The sequence below is a fragment of the Lithobates pipiens genome, unplaced genomic scaffold (assembly GCF_037356315.1).
Source record: "Lithobates pipiens isolate NorthernLeopardFrog02 unplaced genomic scaffold, aLitPip1_a1.2 Scaffold_8, whole genome shotgun sequence".
Lineage (NCBI taxonomy): Eukaryota > Metazoa > Chordata > Amphibia > Anura > Ranidae > Lithobates > Lithobates pipiens.
Window position 1 is genome coordinate 443095507 of NW_027507903.1, and position 23755 is coordinate 443119261.

Here is a 23755-nt window from a genome sequence, read left to right on the forward strand (position 1 = left end):
CTTAGGAAAATTCTATCAGTGATTCGGTTTGAAGAGGAAACTTGCCTAAGGAGCAGCAGGGGGCAAAAAGGGAAAAGGGAATACATCAGCACACCCAGGGATTCACAAGGGGAGAGACTATCACATGTAGCAAGCTTTCAGGAGGACAGCACAGTGCTTAACCGTTCCTATATCTTGCCTTGAGAGATCTCCAGAGCAGCCAGATGGGCTGGTGGACAAGCAGCCAGGAGGGCTGATAGTTCCTCCAGGCAGTAGAGCTGGAAGCAGTTCTACAGAGGAGAGGAGATACTCCTGTATGTAGTTTGCCACTGGTTGTGCTATTTTTCTGTTGCCCTGTATACACGACCGGTTTTCCCATCGGAATAAACTCGGAAGTTTTTTCCGACGGCGTTTCTATGGAATTCCACTGAAACTGTCTTGCGTACACACGATCACACCAAAGTCCGATCGTCAAGAACACGGTGATGTACAACACGTACGACGGGACTAGAAAAAGGAAGTTCAATAGCCAGTAGCCAATAGCTTCCGTCTCGTACTTGGTTCAGCGCATGCGTCTTTTTTGGTTTATCGGAACAGCATACAGACGAGTGGTTTTTGGTCCGTCAGAAATATTTAGAACATGTTCTATTTCTAGGTCCATCAGAATTTACGAGAAAAAATAAGTCAGATGAGGCATACACACAATTGGAATATACGATGAAAAGCTTTCGTCTGACTTTTTCTGTCGGACATTCCGCTTGAGTGTACGTGGCATAAAGGAGACAGAGCTTTTGCTTTTGATCACCAAAGGTTGTCAGTGCCCATTTCATTGTTCCTGTCAAATTGGGCATCCCATAACCCCTTTACCCCATCCAAGTTATTACCCCTAATAAAACAACAAAACCAAGCTCAGAGACAGTTTTCTTGTATTCAGATGAAAGTGGAAAATGCTTGTTGCCTGGCTGCGTAGGGATAGGGGAGCCAGCTACCAGCAGCCTTTGCAGAGTTAGTGCTACAAACATAAATAACAGTGTATATAGCAGAGCTTATGAAACACATGAATGGCCCCATTCACACCTGAGCATTTTGTAGCTTGAAACCAAACTTCAAAACACTCACGGAGAAAAAATAAAATATTCTCTATGGAGATGGTTCACATCTCTACTTCAAGTCACATGAAGCCAAACTCGTGAGGCTCAAAAAATGTTAGAGCTACTTTTCTTGTTATGGAACCTGTACTCACTGACATCCTAACAAGGATGAATCAACCCTGCTGTCAGCCGTAAATTAAAGAGCTGGCATTGAAAATAAAAAAACAGCATGGGGGGGCCCCCCGATACATACCAAGCCCTTCGGGTTTGATGTGGATTTTAAGGGGGACCCCATGAAAACTAAAAAAGTGTGTTTCCCACATAATCCATACAAAGACCTTATATGAGCATGCAGCCTGGCAGGCCCAAATCATACAAGGCCACATGCCATGAACATGGGTGGGGGGGCAGTTGTGTTTTGTGGGTGGGGGGGCACTGTTCCTTGTAATTGATAACGTATTTACATTGAGGGACGTTTATTAATTCTTTTTTTTTTTTTAAATAAACATTGTCTGTTTTTGGTGAATGACTAGGGGCACTGTGTAATCCACAATCATTCACATGGGGAGGACAGGGTTCTGGGGGGCCCCTTCTTACACCCCCACAATCACTGGGTGGGGAAAAGGCCTTTGTCGTCATCGACATGGGGACAAGGTGCTTTGCCGGCAAAGTGCCCTTCCCATGTTGAGGGCATTTGGCTATGTATGGTTTAGGGGGGGGGGGCTCCCTTGTCCCCTCCTTTTTCCTGGCCTGCTAGGTTGCATGCTTGGATAAGTGCCTGTTATAAATTTTGAGTGGCTCATATGCCATTTTTTGGTATGGGGTTCCCCCCTAAAATTGACACTAGAGTCAAAGAGCCTAGTATGGATTGGGGGGAGTGGACCACCACCACACTGTTTTTTTCTTCAATGCTGGTTCGTTTGGCTATATTTTGCTGCCAGCAGTTAACCCCTGCTGACTGTAGAGATGACTCATCTTTGTTAGAACGCCGGCTAGCGCCAGCTCCTTAACAAGCAGTGGCTCAACCTTGCTGCTGACAAATGCCAAAGTTCAAAAACGTTTTAAAAAAATGTGCAAAAATGTGGTCTGTAAAAATATCAGCACCAGCAATTAGTGGACAGAAAAATAAAATGCAAAGGCATTGGCGGTAAATGGAGGGCCCATTCACATAAGGGTGTTGCCTGTTGGTGGTTAGCGTTGTTTTCCCACCTCCTCCTTTAAAGTCCCTCATTGCTAGTCAGCGGTGTCCCCTGCCCACAGTGACAAGTGTGTGTGTTTAGTTGCAGTGCAAATAACACTTACCTTGCTCTCTTACATTTAAATCACTGCTGGAACTATGCTCATACTATCGAGCAGCAGATCACTCCACTGAGTACTATGTACATGGGTGTAAAACCAAGTGCTGAAATGAGCAGGCCCTGGCATCAGTGGGAGGCAAAAATATGCCCCGGTGTCAGTGGGAGGGAAAATGTCCTGGCATCAATGGAACCAAAAAATGTGCCCTGTCAATGGGTGAGAAAATTGTAAATGCAGAGGGAAGAAAAAGTGATACCCCACTGAAAGCATGGAAAATGTTGACAGTGGGTGCATACATGACATACCATCAAATATATTTTAATAAACCCTGTTGGGCCCTGTTGGGTCTCTAAATAAATCCATATGGCAAGCTGCAGTAGAACAATCCATATGGCAATCTGCAGCAGAACAATGGCTTTGTTTTTTACCTTCAATCCTTTTCAGCTTTGCAATCCCCAATTATTCTATTCAGCATTTAAGACTTCTAAAATTGTTGGATACCAATGTTCTCCATAATGCACTGTGGTTCATTCCTCACTTGTTGAGTCCTGTAGTAAAGTAGAGAGTAGCAATGGAACCACAGAAGGTGGCAGGGGATATAACACCCATCGCTCCAAGAGTGTTGGATACTACCAGCCTAACAGAGGGGAAGATAAGTGACCCAGGCCACTGGAAGTGAGTACAATCCCTCTTCTACTGCAGGGCACTGCTGTTTAGATTTGTTTAGGGAACCGACAGAGTCTCTAAAATTTATTTGCTCTCTGCAGAAGTGAAATTTTCTTAATCAGACAAATTTCAAAACAGGCAGTGACTGACCACATAGCTAAATTAATGTACCACATTTGAGATTATTGTACAGCCACCCAAGCAAGCATAATCACATAAGATCGAATCAAACTAAATTAGATTGCATGAAACTGGAAGGGCTGTAAATTATAAACTTTATACAGTTGATACAGTTTTTTTTCTTCTAATTTTGATTGGATGCCAGCTCACCCACAGATGTGGCATGGGGGATATGATCAGACATAAACATTATAAACTAAGAAAGTCACAGAAATAGAAGTTACCAGGATAAAATAAAGCAATCTTTCACTTCTCACGTGTTTTTTAACCAATCATAATGCATAGTAAAGGGTTGTTATACAAATCTTCCAGAAAGGCTTTATTATCACACAAATATTAAATATGAAAAATTACAGAACAACCTAAAATAAAAAAATCAAACCCTTCCCCATACATACAAAAAGGAGACAGCGTTGTCTGAAACACTACAAACAAATGGCCACTGCCCTCACCTATAACTGGCCATTGCAGCAAGGAGCACATGGAAGGGCAACGGATACAAAACAAACTAAACCCCTGTTTTTTAACAGGATAATTTGGTTTGTTGTAGGTTGTGGTAAGTTGAGCTGGGGATTCCTTTGGTTTTTGTTTTTGTTTTGTATGCATTGCCCTTCCATGTGCTCCTGGCTACAAAGGCCAGTTATAGATGAGGGCAGTGGCCATTTGTTTGTACTGTTGAAATACTGGCGAGGGGATGCAATGGACACCTTTACTGCCATTGTGCTATATGCTGGGTGCCCAATGCACACCTCTGTCAGTGTGGGCTCCCTCCAGGCTTACCTTCCCTCTGCCTATCCATTATAATGCATGTGCTTCCACTGTGGAGGCTCTTAAAAAAGAGTTCAGACTACAGAAAAACCTTGGGTACTCTGACAGGGTTCTGTAACTTACGCATGTATTTGCAAATGTCTGCAAACAAAATTTGTTTTCAATTGATACTGTTAGACAGAATAATTTGGTTGGTTGCAGGCTGGTTGGTAAGTTGACTTGGGGATTTCTTTGGTTTTCTGTTGTCTGAAACACACCTATAGTTCAGGACCTTTCCTTTAGCCACTGTAAATATACCTAGCAACCGTGTGCTGTAGCATCAGCATCTATCAAATTCTAAAAGAATTCCAACCTAATAAACACAGTTGTTTAAGTCTAATCACGGGTCCCAAACACAGACAATTCCTACAATTCTTTGGATTGATCTATAACTGTATTAAAATATATCTGTGGGGAGTCATATATACAGTACAAGCAAACGGAATCCCTTATTTCTAAACCCTCAAGGAGGCATTCTATCCTAGGGGAGGTTTAGGGTATTTTATTTTGGTGAAATATGTATATATGGTTAATCCTAACCTACCAGGTCCTATCCTTGTAGAGTCCAAGTAGGCAAGCAGGGGCAAGCGGCAGGGAAGTAATCAAGTAGGCAAGCATGGACAATTGGCAGGGGAGTCTTCAAGCAAGTAAAATAAAATTAATCTGGCAAGTTAAAAGATGTTTAGTAGCATAGAATAATCTTATGAGCCAAAGGCAGTCCATAAAGCGGTCAGCAAGTAGCAAGCATCGTCAAAGTACACTGTTCACTAGTGAGCATATAGGTACATTCATGACATAGTGGCCACTGGACTTTATCCAACTTTGTGAGATTTGTATAACAACCCTTTATTTTGAATTCTGATTGTGTAGCAAGGTCCCAGGCCTCCTTTGGTCTAATGAGAATCTCCAGGGCCAGAGATAGCTGATATCCTTCTGTATATGGTGGGTTGCATGGCATAGTGGGTGTAATGTAAGGTAGATTGATTGGCTACCACATACTTCTTGGATGCAAAAGATATTTTATTTCTCTTAACAGAACTTTGGGAGAGAGGGTTAGGGCCAGAACACCCTTAGGTAGTTGCAAGATTAATTGGCAGACTACGCGACTTTAACAGGAGGACAGCCGTGCAGGGAAAGGCATCCAGCAAGAGACCATATCTGCATGTATAGGAATGCTGTCTCCTATGGCAACAGTTCCTATCACAAAATGTAACAGTTCCTTCACTTCCACTACAATCACTTCTTGTAGTTCTTCAGCCCACTGAGCTCCCAGTCTCTTTCTAGACTAGATGATTCACTGTCACTTAATCCCTTGAGCTCTTCCAATCTTCACGGTAGTATCTTCCTCAAGCATCACCCCGCCTCTCTGCAGGGTCTCTAGCTTGACACTCAAGATACTTCTCAAGCTTCACCTCACTGGCCCACTCAGTCCCTGGCTTGACACACAAGGCTGCTCTGCAAGCGTCACCTCCGCTGGGTCCCTGGCTTGATACCCACTAAAGCTTCTCGATTCTTCACCATGCTTGGTAGTTGAGAATACTGCTCCTTTACTTGCTTCAGCTACTCACTGTGGTACCTGGTAATAAGGTGGATTGTCCCTTTGTGGTGACAGCTTCCCCTCTACCTCCGACCATGACAGGTTCTCCAGCCAGAGAACCTTAATTTCTGGTTGGACTGCAAGCGGCAATCCCAACCCTGCACTGCTCTCTTGCTTCTGGATAGGCCCTCAGACAGCCTAGCAGCCAGATGCTGGGATGGCTAAGAAGAAGGGCAGCCATCAGAAATGTATACTTACATTTAAACTTACACAGCTTTAGGCTTGGACTCCCGGGCCTGACTGCCAACATTCCCCAGGGTCCGCCCACTGACCGCCCCACAGAATCCGCCCACTGACCATCCCACAGAGTCCTTCAGTGAGCCCGCTTTTATTTTAACACTCTTGAAACTTAATATATGAAAATGAAGTGTGTATTCCAAGTCATCAGCATTTTCAAAATAAATTTATATATCCAGCAAAGAGAAATTCCCATGGGAGAAAGAGTAAGGGTGAGGAAATGTTCTTCAAAACACTGTTTAATACTTTCCTTAGCATTCAGGTTATAATTAATCATAAGGCAGTTTTATATTTGTTGCATCTAGAAATTGCATGACGATTCTTCAACTTATTAAACCATGAACTGCTATAAAACATATTTGCTAAGATGTCAAACATATAATATAGCAACTGAGATTTAATAAGCTGGAAGTTTCTTAAAACATATGGCCTGCCATTTTGGGAAGCCCCTACCTATGTCCTCATAGTCCACACATCACCTGGCCAACAGTGGGAACGGGAATAAAAAAATAAGACCTCCTTCACAAGTGTAGTGTATTGTATCAAGGCAGCTATTTCACCAAGGCATGGCCACAGAGGTGAAAAAAGAGCTGCACCTCATTTTCAAACAGCACAGCACAACGCAATGCACATGCAATGTGATGCACTGCACTGCAGTGCACTGTAAGTCCATAGACACCCACTTTACTGTGCATTGAGGGACTATTATAAATGAATGACATTACAATGGATCACACAGCACAGAATGCCTTGTTTTTACCGCAACAGGTCTAAACAAGGCTGAAAAACTATACTTTTGAATAATTTAATCCCTATGAACTCCATCCCCATGCTTACTAAACCCTCTTGCATTGATCTGAAATCAGCAAGAAATGTAAAGCAGGATCCTGCAAAATATCAACTGTTGCTCAGTTGGAGAGGTCTCCCTGCAGGCTTATAATAGACAGCTTTTGTATTCAAGCCTATAAAGAACCCAGTCTCTGCCATGTCTGTGCCTCCCAGCACTCTTACCACTGCACCCCAACAACCCAGATACTGCGCCTTTCTGCCAGCCAGTATCCCTGACTATGAACCCCAACACTGCCAGCCACTGCACCCCAACACCAATACCAACTAGCCCTAGTGCACCCTGTAGAGACCAGTCTGTTCTCTGGCCTCTGGGGGTTTTGTGAGCATTGTGTGTGTTTTGGGGGTGAAGGGGGAGAAGGTGCACACTTCTGGACTGAGACGAAGAGGGAGGCAAAACACAGACACCCATAACCTCCATTACTACGGAACCTTTCCAATGCAGTGCCTATTTTCTGACAAACGCTATACACTATTTATCACTCCTCCCTCCCAAACTATAGAACATACTATATTATTATTTTGAACGTGTAAACTCTATGTCAGACTAGAAACCAAAATTCTAATTGACTTTTTATATTTTTTAAGGATAGGATAGGATTGTGAACATCTAAATGCATGCTTCTATTTTCCAGCAGAGAACTTGATGAAAGAGCTGATTGATTTAGCCCTATACTTTTATAAACTTTTTTTTTTTTTTTTAATAACTTGTGTCCCACAGACTTCGTTTTAGAGCAGAACGTTCATTTTGTTCTTTTCAGAAAATATCAATAACCTTGATTTCAGGCTGACACAGAGAGTTCTCTCCCATGTGCTCTGGGAATAGACTTCCCCTGGGGGGTTTAACAAAGTAAGCAATATTGCAGAAAAAATATATGAAATATATTTTCTAGACAAATACGGCGTTCTTGGTTTTCCTTTTAGTAATCCGTTTTTGTTTCTAGCTTATCAGGGAGAGAGAGAGAGAGAGATAAATAAAGGAAAGGAATAGTGTGCACATTCTTGTGTATGTATGTTTGTGTGTTTAAGCCCTTGTACACACGGTTGGAGATTCCGACAACCAAATCCATCTGATTTTGTCTGTCGGATTTTGTCCGACGGATTTTGTCCGAAACTGTTGTATACACACGGTCGGACGAAGTTGTCGGAAAATCAGATCGTTCAGAACGTGATGACGTTATTTCGTTACGACGGGACTATGTTCAGGCTAGTAGCCAATAGCTTTGATGTAGGAATTTGATCTGAGCATGCGTGGCACTTTGTCCGATCGGAATTCTCTACACATGATCGGAGTATGTCCGATCGGAGCATTTTGTCGGAAAATATTTCCGGCAAGTTGGAAAATTTGGTCCGACGGATATTCCGACGGAAACAGTCTGATGCAGACCACACACAGTCGGAATATCCGACAAAACGCTCCGATCGGACACATTCCATCGGAATCTCCGATCGTGTGTACAAGGGCTAAGAGTGGGAAAGGAAGATGAGGAAGAGATTGGTAAGAGAAAGAGAAAAGATATGGGATGGACTCTGCTAATAGTTGTTCTTCCTGTGTTTGTGTGGGTTTTCTCTTGGTACCCCAGTTTCCTCCCATACTCAAAAGGCATGCTGGTAGGTTAACCACTTCAGGACCGCCGTATTGCCAATGTACGTCAGCACAATGGCACAGGCAGGCACAATCACGTAGATGTACGTGATTGCCTTCCAGCGGGTGGGGGGTCCGATCGGACCCCCTCCCGTTGGATACGACGGTCCGGTTCCCTCCAGGAGCGCTCCGTGATGAGGGGATGGCCGTTCGTTTTCGGCCACCCCCTCTGGATCGCTCCTGGCCAATGAGAAGCTTCCTCCCACTGTGTATTGTTTACACAGGAAGGAGGAAGTGATGTCATTCTCCTCGGGGCGGTCTTTTTGACCGGACTACGAGGAGAAGACTAAAAGTAAGTGTGCACCAACACTACACTGACATGTAGGTACACACAGGCACACAAACCCCCCCCCCCGATCCCCCCCCGATCGCCCCCCGATCCCCCCCTCCCCCCCCCAGTCACAGTGTCACTGATTGCATTGATCATTTCTTTACTGATCAATGCATTCAGGGTCAGTTGTGACAGTAAAAACTGTCAGGACAGTTAGTGTTAGGTCCAGGGTAGCCCCCTATCACCCCCCAATAAAGATTTAACCCCCTGATTGCCCCTAGAGTTAACCCTTTCACCCCCTTTTGCCAGTGTCACTAAGCGATCATTTTTCTGATCGCTGCATGTGTCGCTAGGTAGCTAGTTATTTTTTTAGGTTCACCGCCAGGTTTTTATATCGCTAGGTACCCCGATATACTACCCAATAATGTTTTTAACCCCCTGATTGCCGCTAGTTAACCCTTTCACCCCCTTTTGCCAGTGTCACTAAGCGATCATTTTTCTAATCGCTGCATGTGTCGCTAGGTAGCTAGTTATTTTTTTAGGTTCACCGCCAGGTTTTTATAGCGCTAGGTACCCCGATATACTACCCAATAATGGTTTTAACCCCCTGATTGCCGCTAGTTAACCCTTTCACCCCCTTTTGCCAGTGTCACTAAGCGATCATTTTTCTGATCGCTGCATCAGTGTCGCTAGTGTCGCTAGGTAGCTAGTTATTTTTTTAGGTTCACCGCCAGGTTTTTATAGCGCTAGGTACCCCGATATACTACCCAATAATGGTTTTAACCCCCTGATTGCTGCTAGTTAACCCTTTCACCCCCTTTCACCAGCGATCACAGTATAAGTGTCACTGGTGACGCTGGTTAGCCAGTTAGTTATTTAGGTTCCCCGTCAGGTTTTTATATAGCGCCAGGGACCCCCATATACTACCTAATAAAAATTTGAACCCCCTGATTGCCCCTAGTTAACCCATTCACCACTGATCACCGTATAAGTGTTACGGGTGACTCTGGTTAGTTTGTTTTTTATAGCATCAGGGCACCCACCATTTATTACCCAATAAAGGTTTAACCCCCTGATCACCCGGCGGGTGATATCAATTAGGTTTTAGGGTCAGGGTCTGCATCGCCCCAGGCAGCGCTAGGTTAGTGCCAGTACCGCTAACACCCACACGCAAAGCATACACCTCCCGTAGTGCTATAGAATCTGAACAGATCAATATCTGATCTGATCAGATCTATACTAGCGTCCCCAGCAGTTTAGGGTTCCAAAAAAACGCATTGTTAGCGGGATCAGCCCAGATACCTGCTAGCACCTGCGTTTTGCCCCTCTGCCCAGCCCACCCAAGTGCAGTATCGATCGATCACTGTCACTTACAAAACACTAAACACATAACTGCAGCGATCGCAGAGTCAGGCCTGATCCCTGCCATCGCTAACAGGTTTTTTGGTAGCATTTTATATTTAAATCCGGAAGGCAGTGCTTGGTTTTCGGGGTCCCGTACGTGGCTAGGCTCCCAAAAAGTCCCCCACATGTGGTATCCCCGTACTCGGGAGAAGCAGCAGAATTTATTTTGGGGTGTAATTTGACTTCTGCCCATAGCATGTGTGAGCAATATATCATTTAGTGACAACTTTGTGCAAAAAAAAAAAAGTTTGTAATCTTCCCGCAACTTTTGGCAAAATATAAAATATTCCATGGACTCAACATGCCTCTCAGTAAATAGCTTGGGGTGTCTACTTTCCAAAATGGGGTAATTTGGGGGGGGGGTTTTGTGCTATTTTGGCATTTTATGGCCTTCGAAACTGTGATAGGTAGTGAGGAGTTAAATCAAAAATTTGCACCCTTAGAAATCCTGAAGGTGGTGATTGGTTTTCGGGGTGCCGTGCGCGACTAGACTCCCAAAAAGTCCCACACATGTGGTATCCCCGTACTCAGGAGAAGAAGCAGAATGTATTTTGGGGTGTCATTTCACATATGCCCATAGCATGTGTGAGCAATATATCATTTAGTGACAACTTTGTGCAAAAAATAAAAAGTTTGTAATATTCCCGCAACTTGTGGCAAAATATAAAATATTCCATGGACTCAACATGCCTCTCAGTAAATAGCTTGGGGTGTCTACTTTCCAAAATGGGGTCATTTTGGGGGGTTTTGTGCTATTTTGGCATTTTATGGCCTTCGAAACTGTGATAGGTAGTGAGGAGTTAAATCAAAAATTTGCACCCTTAGAAATCCTGAAGGTGGTGATTGGTTTTCGGGGTGCCGTGCGCGACTAGACTCCCAAAAAGTCCCACACATGTGGTATCCCCATACTCGGGAGAAGTAGCGGAATATATTTTGGGGTGCAATTTTTTTTTTTTTTGTCATTATTCAATCCCTTAGGACAAAAAAAATAAATATTCAATGGGCTCAACATACCCATCAGCAATTTCCTTGGGGTGTCTACTTTCCAAAATGGGGTCATTTGGGGGGGATTTGTACTGCCCTGCCATTTTAGCACCTCAAGAAATGAGATCGGCAGTCATAAATTAAAAGCTGTGTAAATTCCAGAAAATGTACTCTAGTTTGTAGACGCTATAACTTTTGCGCAAACCAAAAAATATACGCTTATTGACATTTTTTTTACTAAAGACATGTGGCTGAATAAATTTTGCCCTCAATGTATGACTAAAATTTAGTTTATTCGATTTTTCTTATAACAAAAAGAAGAAAATATCTTTTTTTTTCAAAATTTTAGCTCTTTTTCCATTTATATCGCAAAAAAAAAAAATCGCAGAGGCAATCAAATACCATCAAAAGAAAGCTCTATTTGTGGGAAGAAAAGGACGCAAATTTTGTTTGGGTGCAATATTGCATGACTGCGCAATTACCAGTTAAAGCAGCGCAGTGCGAAATTGGAAAAAGACCTCTGGTCCTTAAGGTGTTTATTGGTCCGGGGCTGAAGTGGTTAATTGGCTCATGTTTAAATTGGTCTTGGTTTTTCTGTACAATGTGTTTATGCTCATGTGTTATAATATGACAGTCCCAAGCCATGTAATTGGTAATTGTTGTGGAAAGACCTGGCAACCTACTGTGTAAAAAAATGAGCCAAGAAAATTCCACGAATAAAGGCTATACGACCTATCAGATGTGATGTTTATATAACCCTATAGAGTGGTTGAGGGTCAGTCAAGATTGTACAGATTAATACATACATTGGTTTTGGAAAGGAACGGCTAGAAGAAGACAGCTGAAGAGGTGACTGGAGAAAGAAAAATGAATAGGAAATAGGTATAGGAGAAAGAGAGGACAGGCGAGTCAATATTGCATTTCAAATTTGTTTATGATGTCATGACTTTAGAATGTAAGCTCTACGAGCAGGGCCCTCCTGTACCTTTTGTATTGTACTGTAATTGTGTTGTCCCCCCATACATTGTAAAGCGCTGCATAAACTGTATATAAATCGTGCATAATATAATAATGACTGTACTTAATTAAAACAAAAAAATAACTGTAAAACTGTATTTTTATACGTCATCTCCCGTAAGTACTAATGTTAGCTATTAGGTTTTGCGTGATAGGCAGTGACATAGTGATTGCTAAAAAATAAGAGACATTTTATTCTCCTTTTATATATCAAAGACAGTCAAGCAGTTTCACGAATATATGTCACCTTTTCTCCTTGCCTACTGTCCGCTGAGACTAGTACAGGGTTTTCAATTATTCAGTCAGTAGAAATTTTCTTCTGTTTACTGGTATCCCCAGCTTAACTTCTCCATGGTCCCTAGACTCACAGCTGGCCTACAGCATTTTAGGCAACACACAACTTAAGGGTTCCTATGGATGATTTTTTTCTTTTATAGCAGAAAAAAAAGATGTAGTTCTCCACTTCTCATTCTGCCTTTACTTTTCTGAATACTTCCAGAAACCTAACAGGTACCTAAAATCTATTTTCCAGAATGTTTGGCATCATGTCTCATTGTACACAGGTTTCTTAAGCTGATCATTTTTTGTGAATCTATTGTTAAGTACTTTAAGTTTCTTACTTGGAGATCGTATCTGTAATAGTATCTCCTGTTGAAAGCTGACAACCCAAGACCGCTACCTCACATTTGGTTGCAGCGTTGTCAGTCTGCCATGCATTCCCTTTCATTTGGCTATTGGGTTGCCTATAAGACAAGCATCCCAATGGGCAATTGAAGGAGTTTGTATTGCAGGCTCACAATTTTTTCTAAAATGTAGATAATCCCCAAATCAATTTTTCAGTATGTTTGGCATCATGTCTCATTGTATATAGATTTGCTATGCAAATAGTTTTTTGTGATTCTACTGCAAAGATGCCCAAGCAACAGTCATTTCTGTTTTATGCTAACATCATTAAACAACTGCCTTGCAAATAGCAGCAGCTTCAGCCTGCCCTGCACATTCCTTCAGTTGGCTGTTGGACTGCCTATCAATCTGCAGGAGACATTTAGTTTAGGTCTTTTATACAGAATGAAAATGCCCCTCAGGTCACATGATGTAATGAGTTTCTATCCAGGAGGATTTTGTTCACAGCATTCTGAGCTCTGGCTGTTTTTAAATACCTTACTTATGCCTACCATGACCACAGCTGACAAGATTGCATTCACTAAATATAACCAATGTATTGCCTGTAGAATTTAAGGTGTGAAAAACATAGTTTTGTTAAAACGCAGTGACAGCTGCAGTCATGATAGATATTATGTCTTTCCATGAACCAAAACCTGCAAGGTAAATGTGATCAACTTAATTCAAATAATCCTAATAACATATTTTAATATTCTAGGCCTTGCTTCTTTATACAGAGTGCATAATTATATATACACAGGGGAACATCCATAGCTGCTCACTCAGTAAATGGACATAATCCCTCAGCAGCACATGCATTAGGGGTCAGTGTAGGTGCACTGCCCGTTACTGTTGTAGTGTGTTGGGGGCGCCATTTATGATTGTCTAAACACACTACATAGTTACATATTAGTCTGGTTGAAAAAAAAGACACAATTCTATTTAATCCAACCAATAAAAGGGGGAAAAAATGTATCCTATATACACATCATGTCCTATATACCCACAGTTGATCCAGAGGAAGGCAAAAAACAAACAAACAGCAAAGCTTGATCCAATTTGCTACAGCAGGGGAAAAAAATCCTTCCTGATCCCCCAAGGGGCAAACACATATTCCCTGGATCAACTTACCTATAAATATTAGTATCCTGTTATATGTACATTTAGGAAACAATCCAGGCTTTTTTTTAAAGCAATATACTGAGCTGGGTAGATCCACTTCTGGAGGGAGTCCATTCCACATTTTCACAGCTCTTACTGTGAAGAAACCTTTGCGAAAATTAAAGGGGGCATATACTAAAACTGGAGTGTGCAGAGATTTACTAAAACTGGCACATTCAAAATCTGGTGCAGCTCTGCATAGAAACCAATCAGCTTCCGAGTTTTATTGTCAAACCTTGATTGAACAAGCTGAAGTTAGAAGCTGATTGGCTACCACGAACAGCTGCACCTGATTCTGAGTGCTCGGGTTTTAGTTAACCACTTCCCGACCAGCGCACGACGATGTACGTCGACAGCATGGCACGGGCAGGCATATTGGCGTACATGTACGTCCAATATTCGTTGCCGCCGTGCCAGCGGGAGCGCGCCGCCGGCGGCGCGCTCCCGCGCTGGTCGGGACCCCCGTGAGTCCGGTCGCGGGACCCGCGGACTCGATCGCCGCGGGCATCCCCGCGATCGTCTCACGGAGCGGCGGAAGTGAGGAAATGCTGTATAAACAACATTTTCTCATTCTGCCTAGCAACTAGTGACGCTGATCTCTGCTCCATGTGATTGGAGCAGAGATCAGTGTACACTAAATGAAAGCCCAACCCCCCCACAGTTAGTAACACTCCCCTAGGAACACTTAACCCCTACACTGCCACCCACTGGTTAACCCTTTCACTGCCAGTGTCATTTACACAGGAATCACTGCATTTATATAGCAGTGATTACTGTATAAATGACAATGGTCCCAAAAATGTGTCAAAAATGTCCGATGGGTCCCCGACAATGTCGCAGTCACAATAAAAATCGCAGATCGCCGCCATTACTAGTAAAAAAAAAATAATAAAAAATTATTAATAAAAATGCTATAAAACTATCCCTATTTTGTAAACGCTATAACTTTTGCGCAAACCAATCAATAATCGCTTATTGCGATTTTTTTTTACCAAAAATATGTAGACGAATACGTATTGGCCTAAATTGAGGGAAAAAAATGTTTTTTTATATATTTTTGGGGGATATTTATTATAACAAAAAGTAAAAAATAATGCGTTTTTTTCAAAATTGTCGCTCTATTTTTGTTTATAGCGCAAAAAATAAAAACCGCAGGGGTGATCAAATACCACCAAAAGAAAGCTCTATTTGTGGGAAAAAAAGGACGTTAATTTTGTTTGAGAGCCACGTCGCACGACCGCGCAATTGTCAGTTAAAGCGACGCAGTGCCGAATCGCAAAAAGTGGTCTGGTCTTTGACCAGCAAATTGGTCCGGTCTGAAAGTGGTTAATCTCCCTCTAAATCTTGTTTCCATCAGATGTAAAGAGTGTCCCCTTGTCCTCTGTGATCCACATCCTTCATTTTAGTATCATATGGTAAATAACTTTACCACAACCCAGATCTAAATGGCCATTAAAGGGTCATTCCACTCAAAAAGAATAATATTCTGATGGCTGCACTGTGGAGTCAGCTCATGGTGTCTTATATGAGACTCCAACCTTCAGATCTCCTTGCCATGTTTCTAGGTCCATTTCTGTTCACGTAGGAGTCTTAAGTGTTCCCATTCACCTTTGTGTGTTCCATCTCCTTTTGTTACATTCTCCACTATATAAAATAAATCAAAACTCCAACAGGGATAGAAAGACCCCTTTATAATGGCTATAGCAGGTCTGTAGATATGGAAATCCAGCACACACATCTCACCAAAATAGTGCCTAAGACATGAGAAGTTGTGAAGTGCTCCAGCATCTAAGAAAAACTTAAATTAAGGTTTTGGGTGGACTTAGACATTAGGAACAGTATGTAATGGGTACTATCAAACCTTTCTTGTCTTCCAAATGATATATGCACTTTAAAATGATTAGCTCTGCAGGGAATTTTTTTTTACTGCAACTTGCAGCTGATCTGGTTTTATCTTGGGTCCAACTTGTGCTGATTTAGTTTTCATTTACTTCAATCAATCAGTCTTAAGAGAGTGCAGGCTGAGATAGTGTTATAATGAAGAGTCTCACAGACTCAGTAAGCCAGTAATCTGTGAAGAGAGAGCAATGCCCTTATTCCCATGAGGGTTGAGGCTGTGAAGTCAGATGGCTCCAACAAGCTATTGTTCAGATGACAGGGAAGGGTACAAGTAGAGCTAGTGAAGTTAATTCTTTGGTAAAACAAAAAGAACAATAATTACTTATTACAGGTAGTTATATAAGTTTGCATATATTTTATACATTCACATCTGTCCCTGGCTTCAAGGATCTTACAATCTAAGGTCCCTAACGCACATTCATACATACGCATCTGTCCCTGCCCTCAAGGAGCTTATAATCTAAGGTCCCTCATTCACATTCATAAATATGCATACTAGGGCCAGTTTAGACAGCGGACAATTAACCTACCAGCATGTCTTTGGAGCAGTGTTTCTCAACTCCAGTCCTCAAGGCACACCAACAGGTCATGTTTCCAGGATTTCCACTATTTTGCCCAGGTGATTTAATCAGTTTTCACTGCTTTAGTAATTACCACAGCCATTTCATCCGAAGGAAAATCCTGAAAATATGAGCTGTTGGTGAGCCTTGAGGACTGGAATTGAGAAACTGCTTTGGAGTGTGAGAGGAAGCCCATACAGGCACAGTGAGCTGTGGTTGGGATTTTAAACTGATGACCCTAGTGCTGCTATACACATACATACGTATATATGTCTATAATACTAATGCCCTGTACACACAATCAAATTTTCCAACAACATCATTGGCTCAAACTTGTCTTGCATACACATGGTCACACAAATGTTGGCCCAAAATTTTGAACGTGGGAACGTGGTGATGTACAAGATGTATAATGAGCTGATAAAAAGGAAGTTCAATAGCCAGTGCGGCTCCTTCTGCTTGATTCAGAGCATGCGTGAACTTTTGTGTGACGGACTTGTGTACACACGATTGGAATTTCTGACAACAAGTTTTGTTGTGGGAAAATTTGAGAACCTGCTCTCAAACATTTGTTTGAGAGCAAATGTTCGATGGAGCATACACACGGTCGGACTTTCCAACAACTAGCTCACATCGTACATTTCCCGCTGGAAATTCCAATCATGTGTACGCGGCTTTAGAGGTGAGTTGGATGGAAAAACTTGGTTCTGTGGAAGTGCAAACAGCAAAATGGGCTCTAAACGATCAAACCACAATCAGCAATATATAAAAGGCTACTACAGAACCCAATGGCAAAGGCACAATGCAGATGTTTTTTTCCTGCAGCACAAATAAGAGAACCTATTTACACAGGTAAGTATGCTGAACGTTAGTGTATCAACCTGTGTTTTATTATTATTACTGCAGAAAAAGAAATCAGAGTTGTGGTTTTATCCTTTCCTTGTTGATATCTGTGTAATAAACTTTATATGATATTTGGTTTTCACTCTTTTAATACTGGCGTCCTTCAATTGCAAGTTGCCTGGCTGTGTGCTTTCAATAATTCTGAGGTCACAGACATACAGAATACAGTAAATGAAAGTTGTAAAAACATCATACTTCATTATTTCCAGACTTGCCCCAGGCCCATAGTAGGTTTTGCTTTGAAATGAATGTAGACTGCAGTTGGAGATACTCAGACATACAGTAAATAAGTGAAATGGTTTGGGGGTTCTTTTACATTTTTAGCTCTGATGAAAGGCAGTTTATAACTCACCATAGTGGTTTCTGCAATGGAGCCAAAGCTGTTTATGAAGATGTTGCAGCTGACATTTACCGGAGGACCTGTAGCAAAACAAAAAGGATCTTGATGAGCATAGAGATATCTGTAAAATATATAACTGTTAAACATAGTCAATGTTACCTTTTAATACAGACTGAATATTGGCTGATAACTTGGTCATCCATATTCCACTCTAATGCCCTGTACACACGGTCGGAAATTACGATGGAAAAGGTCAGATCGGAAAATCCGATTGTGTGTGGGCTCTATCGGACGAAAATTCAGACGGAAAAAATTTGAGAGCAGGATCTAAAATTTTCCAACAAAAAATCCGATCGGACTTTTTCCGATCGTTTGTAGAGAATTCCGATGGACAAAGTGCCACGCATGCTCAGATCAAATTATGAGACCAAAGCTATTGGCTACTAGCCTCTACGTAGTCCTGTTGTACACAACGAACATCACCACGTTCCGAACGATTGGATTTTCCAACAACTTTGTCCGACCGCGTGAATGCAACACAAGTTTCAGACAAAATCCATCAGAAAAAAATCAGACGGATTTTGTGGTCGGAATGTCCGACCGTTTGTACAGGGCATTACACTGGATGCCAAAGTCTACTGGCCAGCTTTGATACATTCGCTCCACATTCTCAAATATTATTCAGCTGCAAAACATACACATCTCATAGCAATATCTACCCAAAAAAATACACACCAAACCCAGGTCATTTTTTAGAAGGATGTTTATTACAAATAACTTATATTGTTCTCAGAAATCCTTTTCATAAGGATAATTAGCTTACAATTAAAGTCAATGATATGACAAGAGTTGACTAAACACCCTAATATAACTAAATATCTAATGTACCTAATTACCTAAACCCCCCCCAAAAAAATCAATTATAGCAGCTAGCTGCCCACTATGGTTTAGTGCCCACAAGTGCACTACAGTACAGTATAATGTGATAAAATGTATGTTTTACTACACATTACAATAATACACGCAATGCAGTGCATTGCAGAACCATGCATTATAAATACACATGCAACATATCTACACACCACAAGGCATGTGTTGTATGTTGTGGTGACAAGTTTGAGCCAACAACCTTCAAACAAAATTCCATGGTTTTGTTGTCGGAAAGTCCGATCGTGTGTATGGAGCATAATACTTTAATACTAAAAGAACATGTAATGTATGCTATAAACAATATATATATACAAATTGAATATTTGATGGAAGTTGAATTTGTATGAGTGTACACAATTTTCATATGATTGTTTTTAAATACCTGTACAGAACCCCTACAATGGTTAGATTTAGCCATTGGTATAGTACCTTGAAAAAGTATGCATACCCCTTGACATTTCCCACAATTTGTCATGTTACAACCACAAATGTAAATGTATTTTATTGGGATTTTATGTGATAGACCAACACAAAGTTGCAAGTAATTGTGAAGTGGAAGAAAAATGATAAATAGTTTTCAATTTTTTTTTACAAATAAATATCTGAAAAGCGTGGCGTGCATTTGTATTCAACCTCCTTTACTCTGCTACCCCTAACTAGAATCTAGTGGAACTAATTGCCTTCAGAAGTCACCTATTTAGTAAATAGAGACCACCTGTGTGTAGTTTGATCTCAGTATAAATACAGCTGTTATATGAAGTCCTCAGAGGTTTGTTAGAGAACCTTAATGAACAAACAGCATTATGAAGGCCAAGAAACACCAGACAGGTCAGGGATAAACTTGTGGAGAAGATTAAAGCAGGGTTAGGTTATAAAAAAAAAATATCCCAAGCTTTGAACATCTCACAGAGCATTGTTCAATCCATCATCCAAAAATGGAAAGAGTATGGCACAACTGCAAACCTACCAAAACTTGGCCTTCCACCTAAACTGACAGGCCGGGCAAGGAGAGCATTAATCAAAGAAGCAGCCAAGAGGCCCATGGTAACTCTGGAGGAGCTGCAGAGATCCACAGCTCAGGAGGAAGAATCTGTCCACAGGACAACTATTAGTCGTGCACTCCACAAGTCTGGCCTTTATAGAAGAGTGGCAAGAAGAAAGTCATTGTTGAAAGAAAGCCATTATAAATCCTGTTTGCTGTTTGCGAAAAAGCCACGTGGGGGGTACAGCAAATGTGTAAGAAGGTGCTTTGTTCAGAGGAGACCAAAATTTAACAAATTTTAACAAAAAAAATGTGCAAAGCATGTGGCAGAAAACTAACACTGCACCTCACCCTGAACACACCAACCCCACCATTAACCACTTCAATACAGGGCATTTTCACCCCCTTCCTGCCCAGGCCAATTTTCAGTTTTCAGCGCTGACGCACTTTGAATGACAATTGCGTGGTCATGCAACACTGTATCTGAATGATTTCCCCACAAATAGAGCTTTCTTTTGGTGGTATTTGATCATCTCTGCGTTTTTTATTTCTTGCGCTATAAACAAAAGAAGAGTGACAAGTTTGAAAAAAAAAAAAACACAATATGTATTATTGTTTGCTATAATATATATCCCAGTTTTTAAAAAGCAAAATAAATTTTTTTACTCAGTTTAGGCCGATATGTATTCTTCTACATATTTTTTGGTAAAAAAAAAAATCGCAATAAACAAATGATTGGCTTGTGCAAAAGTTATAGCGTCTACAAAATAGGGGATAGATTTATTTTTACTAGTAATTTTTTTTACTAGATTTATTTTTACTAGTCATTTTTTTTTTTACTAGTAATGGCAGCGATCTGTGATTTTTATCATGATTGTAATTTATAACATTTGTATCATGTGTTTTTTCTGGATTTTTGGTTGATATTGGTCTCTATCCTTTAAATTACACCTATGAAAAAAATTATAGACCCTTCATTTCTTTGTAAGTGGGCAAACTTACAAAATCTGCAGGGGATCATTTTTCCCACGCTTTATATATAAACACACACACATATACATATATATATATACACATATATATATATATATATATATATATATATATACATACATACATACATATATATATATACACACACACACACACACACGTGAATTGACAACAAATAATCAAATTTCCTGGTTCAGAATAGCTCTCCTGCCTCAGAACAGGAAGTGATGTCATCGGTAACCCAGAACATACATACATCACTTTCGGTCTGGACAGACACCACCATATATTATTGAAACCCCCAAGAGGATGTGATGCAATCAAATGATTAAACAGGAGGGGACACAAAAAAACATTACTTCCATACGGGAGCTATATTGGTATCCAAGAAAATAGATAAACAAAATATAAAACTTTTAAAATCCATTGCTGAGCAAAGAATACAGGAATAAAAAAACTGCAGAGAACTGCAGACCACTATTACTTATGATACTTATTGCTATATGGTTCCTTTAATGCTTTTTTAGGCTGCTTTTACACTGGGGTGCTTTACAGGCACTATAACGCTAGAAATAGCGCCTGCATAGCGCATATAAAGAGCCTCTCCTCTCACTCCAGTGTGAAAGCCCGAGTGCTTTCACACTGGAGTGGTGTGCTTGCGGGATGGTAAAAAAAGTCCTGCAAGCCGCATCTTTGCAGCGCTGTAGGAGCAGTGTACACACTTCCCATTGAAATCAATGGGCTGTGCCGCCGAACCGCGGGCAAATTGCTGATACAGCGGTGCTTTGTGGGCATTTTTAACCATTTTTTGGCTGCTAGCGGGGGTGCTTTACCGCTGACGCCCCCAATGCCTCAGTGTGAAAGCAGCCTTAAAGACAAATCTCAGACAGTAACACAAGTCCTAGAATTTTATCTTTCTTCAGAATGCTCCAGTGTTTTTTTAATAATTCTTTCAACCTTCTTATATTGTTTGTTAAAATTAAGTGCAAACAAAAATACTGACCACTGCCACTTCCACTATTCGGCTGTTTATCCCTCACCAATAAATTTTGGTCTAAGCTCTCACTTTTGCAACTTCTTCTTTAATCCAATCTGGAGTATAACCCTTTTGTAGAAATCTATTGCTCTGTTTTGCTTTGATCTGATGAAGAATCCAGATGAGATACACAATGAAATGAAGGAGTTTGTGGAGTTTAATGAAGGGACTGTAACAAGGGGCGTGATGTGGGACACACTGAAGGCATTCCTCAGGGGTATTCTAATTCAACAGGTGGCACAGATTAAAAAGTCATCGAGATTTGGGAAAACGGGATTAGGAAGGAGTTGGTGAAAGCAGAAAAGGGAATATGTGGAAGACCCATCCCTAGAGAAACAAACAGCCTGGCTAAATAAACAATGGGACTATAGAGCAGCAGTAACCAGGAAAGCAGAAAATAAGAGATTGTTTCAGAAACAAGCAGCATTTGGAGAGGGGGAAAGCGTAGGAAGGATGCTAGCTCACCTGGTGAGAGCCAACTCCTCGCCCTCTGTGGTCCCCGTGATTAAGATAGCAAACAGAGAAATTTCATCCCAAGTATCAAGTAGCGAGGAGATTACGGATACATTTAAGGAATATTATGAAAGATTATATAGATCGCGGAGGGCCGCAGTGAGTGAGGAGTTGGATGATTTTTTTGTGAACATAAAAACACCGGTTCTTATGGATGCTGATAGAGAGGAAATGGAGGCCCCGATAACGTTTCAGAAAATACAACAAGCAGTGACAGAGATGGCCGGCCAGAAATCCCCAGGGCCTGATGGCCTGCCGGTGGAAACCTATAAACAGTATGGGAAAGTACTGCTTCCGGAAATCTTTAAAGTACTGAAGTGGGCGGAAGAGGAGGGGAAATTACCTATATCGATGACAGAAGCCACAATAATAGTACTTCCCAAAGAAGGACCCTCTAGATGCCACTTCTTACGGACCAATCTCCCTACTCTGCTCTGATGCAAAAATCCTCGCTAAGGTAATGGCAGTCAGGTTTAATAAAATCATCTCCAAAATTATACATCCAGATCAAACAGGATTTATCCCTGGTAGATCGACCAGTATGAACATCAGGAGGGCATTTCTCAATCTGCAGATGCCCACGGAAAATATGGGAACAAGAGCGATTATGTCTCTGGATGTGGTCAAGGTATTTGACAGTCTGGTGTGGGGGTATATATGGCGAGTACTGAGGGAGTTCGGCTTTGGCCCTCTTTTCATTAAGTGGTTGAAAATAATGTATAACGGACCAAGTTCTAGAATAAGGGTTAACAACGATTACTCGGGCAAGATACAAATGGAAAGAGGGACAAGGCAAGGGTGCCCACTATCATCCCTTATTTCTGCACTGCATGAAGCTGTTAGCTATGGCAATCAGATCAAATCCAGGTATGAAAGGATTTGTGAGAGGGCCAAGAGAAGAAAAAATTGCATTATACGCAGATGATGTGCTCCTTTTCCTGGGAGACATGGGGAACTCCCTCAGGATGGTGATGTAAATCACTGGGAAATTTGGAAGACTCTGGGGCCTGGTAATAAATTGGGAGAGGTCAGCACTTATGCCGATTGATCCCATGGAGAACCAAATATTGTCAGAGATACCACAATTGGAAGTTGTTGAGAAACTGAAATACTTAGGAATATATGTAAAAAAAGATCCCATCGAGTTTATAAGCAATAATTTAACATCTCTCCTGACCAGATTTAAAAAGAAATCCGATATATGGCGGCGTCTCCCCTTATCAATGGCAGGGAGATGTAACCTTATTAAAATGCTGTCGATGCCACAATTATTATACCTTTTACATAATACGCCAGTATGGGTATATAAGAAATGGTTTTAAAAAATTGATACATTGTTCAGAGATCTGATCTGGAAAGGAGGGAAGGCCAGAATAAGTCTCCAAACATTTCAATTGCCAATAAGGGAGGGGAGAATGGCAGTACCACATTCCCAAAGTTTTTTTCTGGCTGCACAATTGCAACATCTATGGGGTAGTAAAGACCCTGAGGAAGGGAGACTAATGACAATAGGGACGGCCCATAAGACTTTGGTAGAGGTACTAGAGGCAAATTCCTTTGTCTACAGAAATCCCACAGTAAAATTAGCCACAAAGCTTTGGAAAGCTCTGAAGCTGCTAAATGGCCATGGAGGAATGACAGAATTTACCCCATTGTGGAATAATAGGAATTTCCAGGAAATGGCCCTTATGGGAAAAATTAAAGAGTGGGAAATAAAGGGGATAAATAAAGTGACCCATTTATACGAAGGAAGTA

General features: G+C 41.3%; 1 protein-coding gene across 1 annotated transcript in view; it reads right to left on the minus strand.

The window, feature by feature from the left end:
- Positions 1–23755, minus strand: part of GLRA1 (glycine receptor alpha 1) — a 323939-nt gene that overhangs the window by 143134 nt on the left and 157050 nt on the right. The window contains exon 3 of the mRNA XM_077468345.1: positions 17559–17626. Within this exon, the coding sequence (XP_077324471.1) occupies positions 17559–17626 (68 nt within the window). The remainder of the gene's footprint in view (positions 1–17558; positions 17627–23755) is intronic.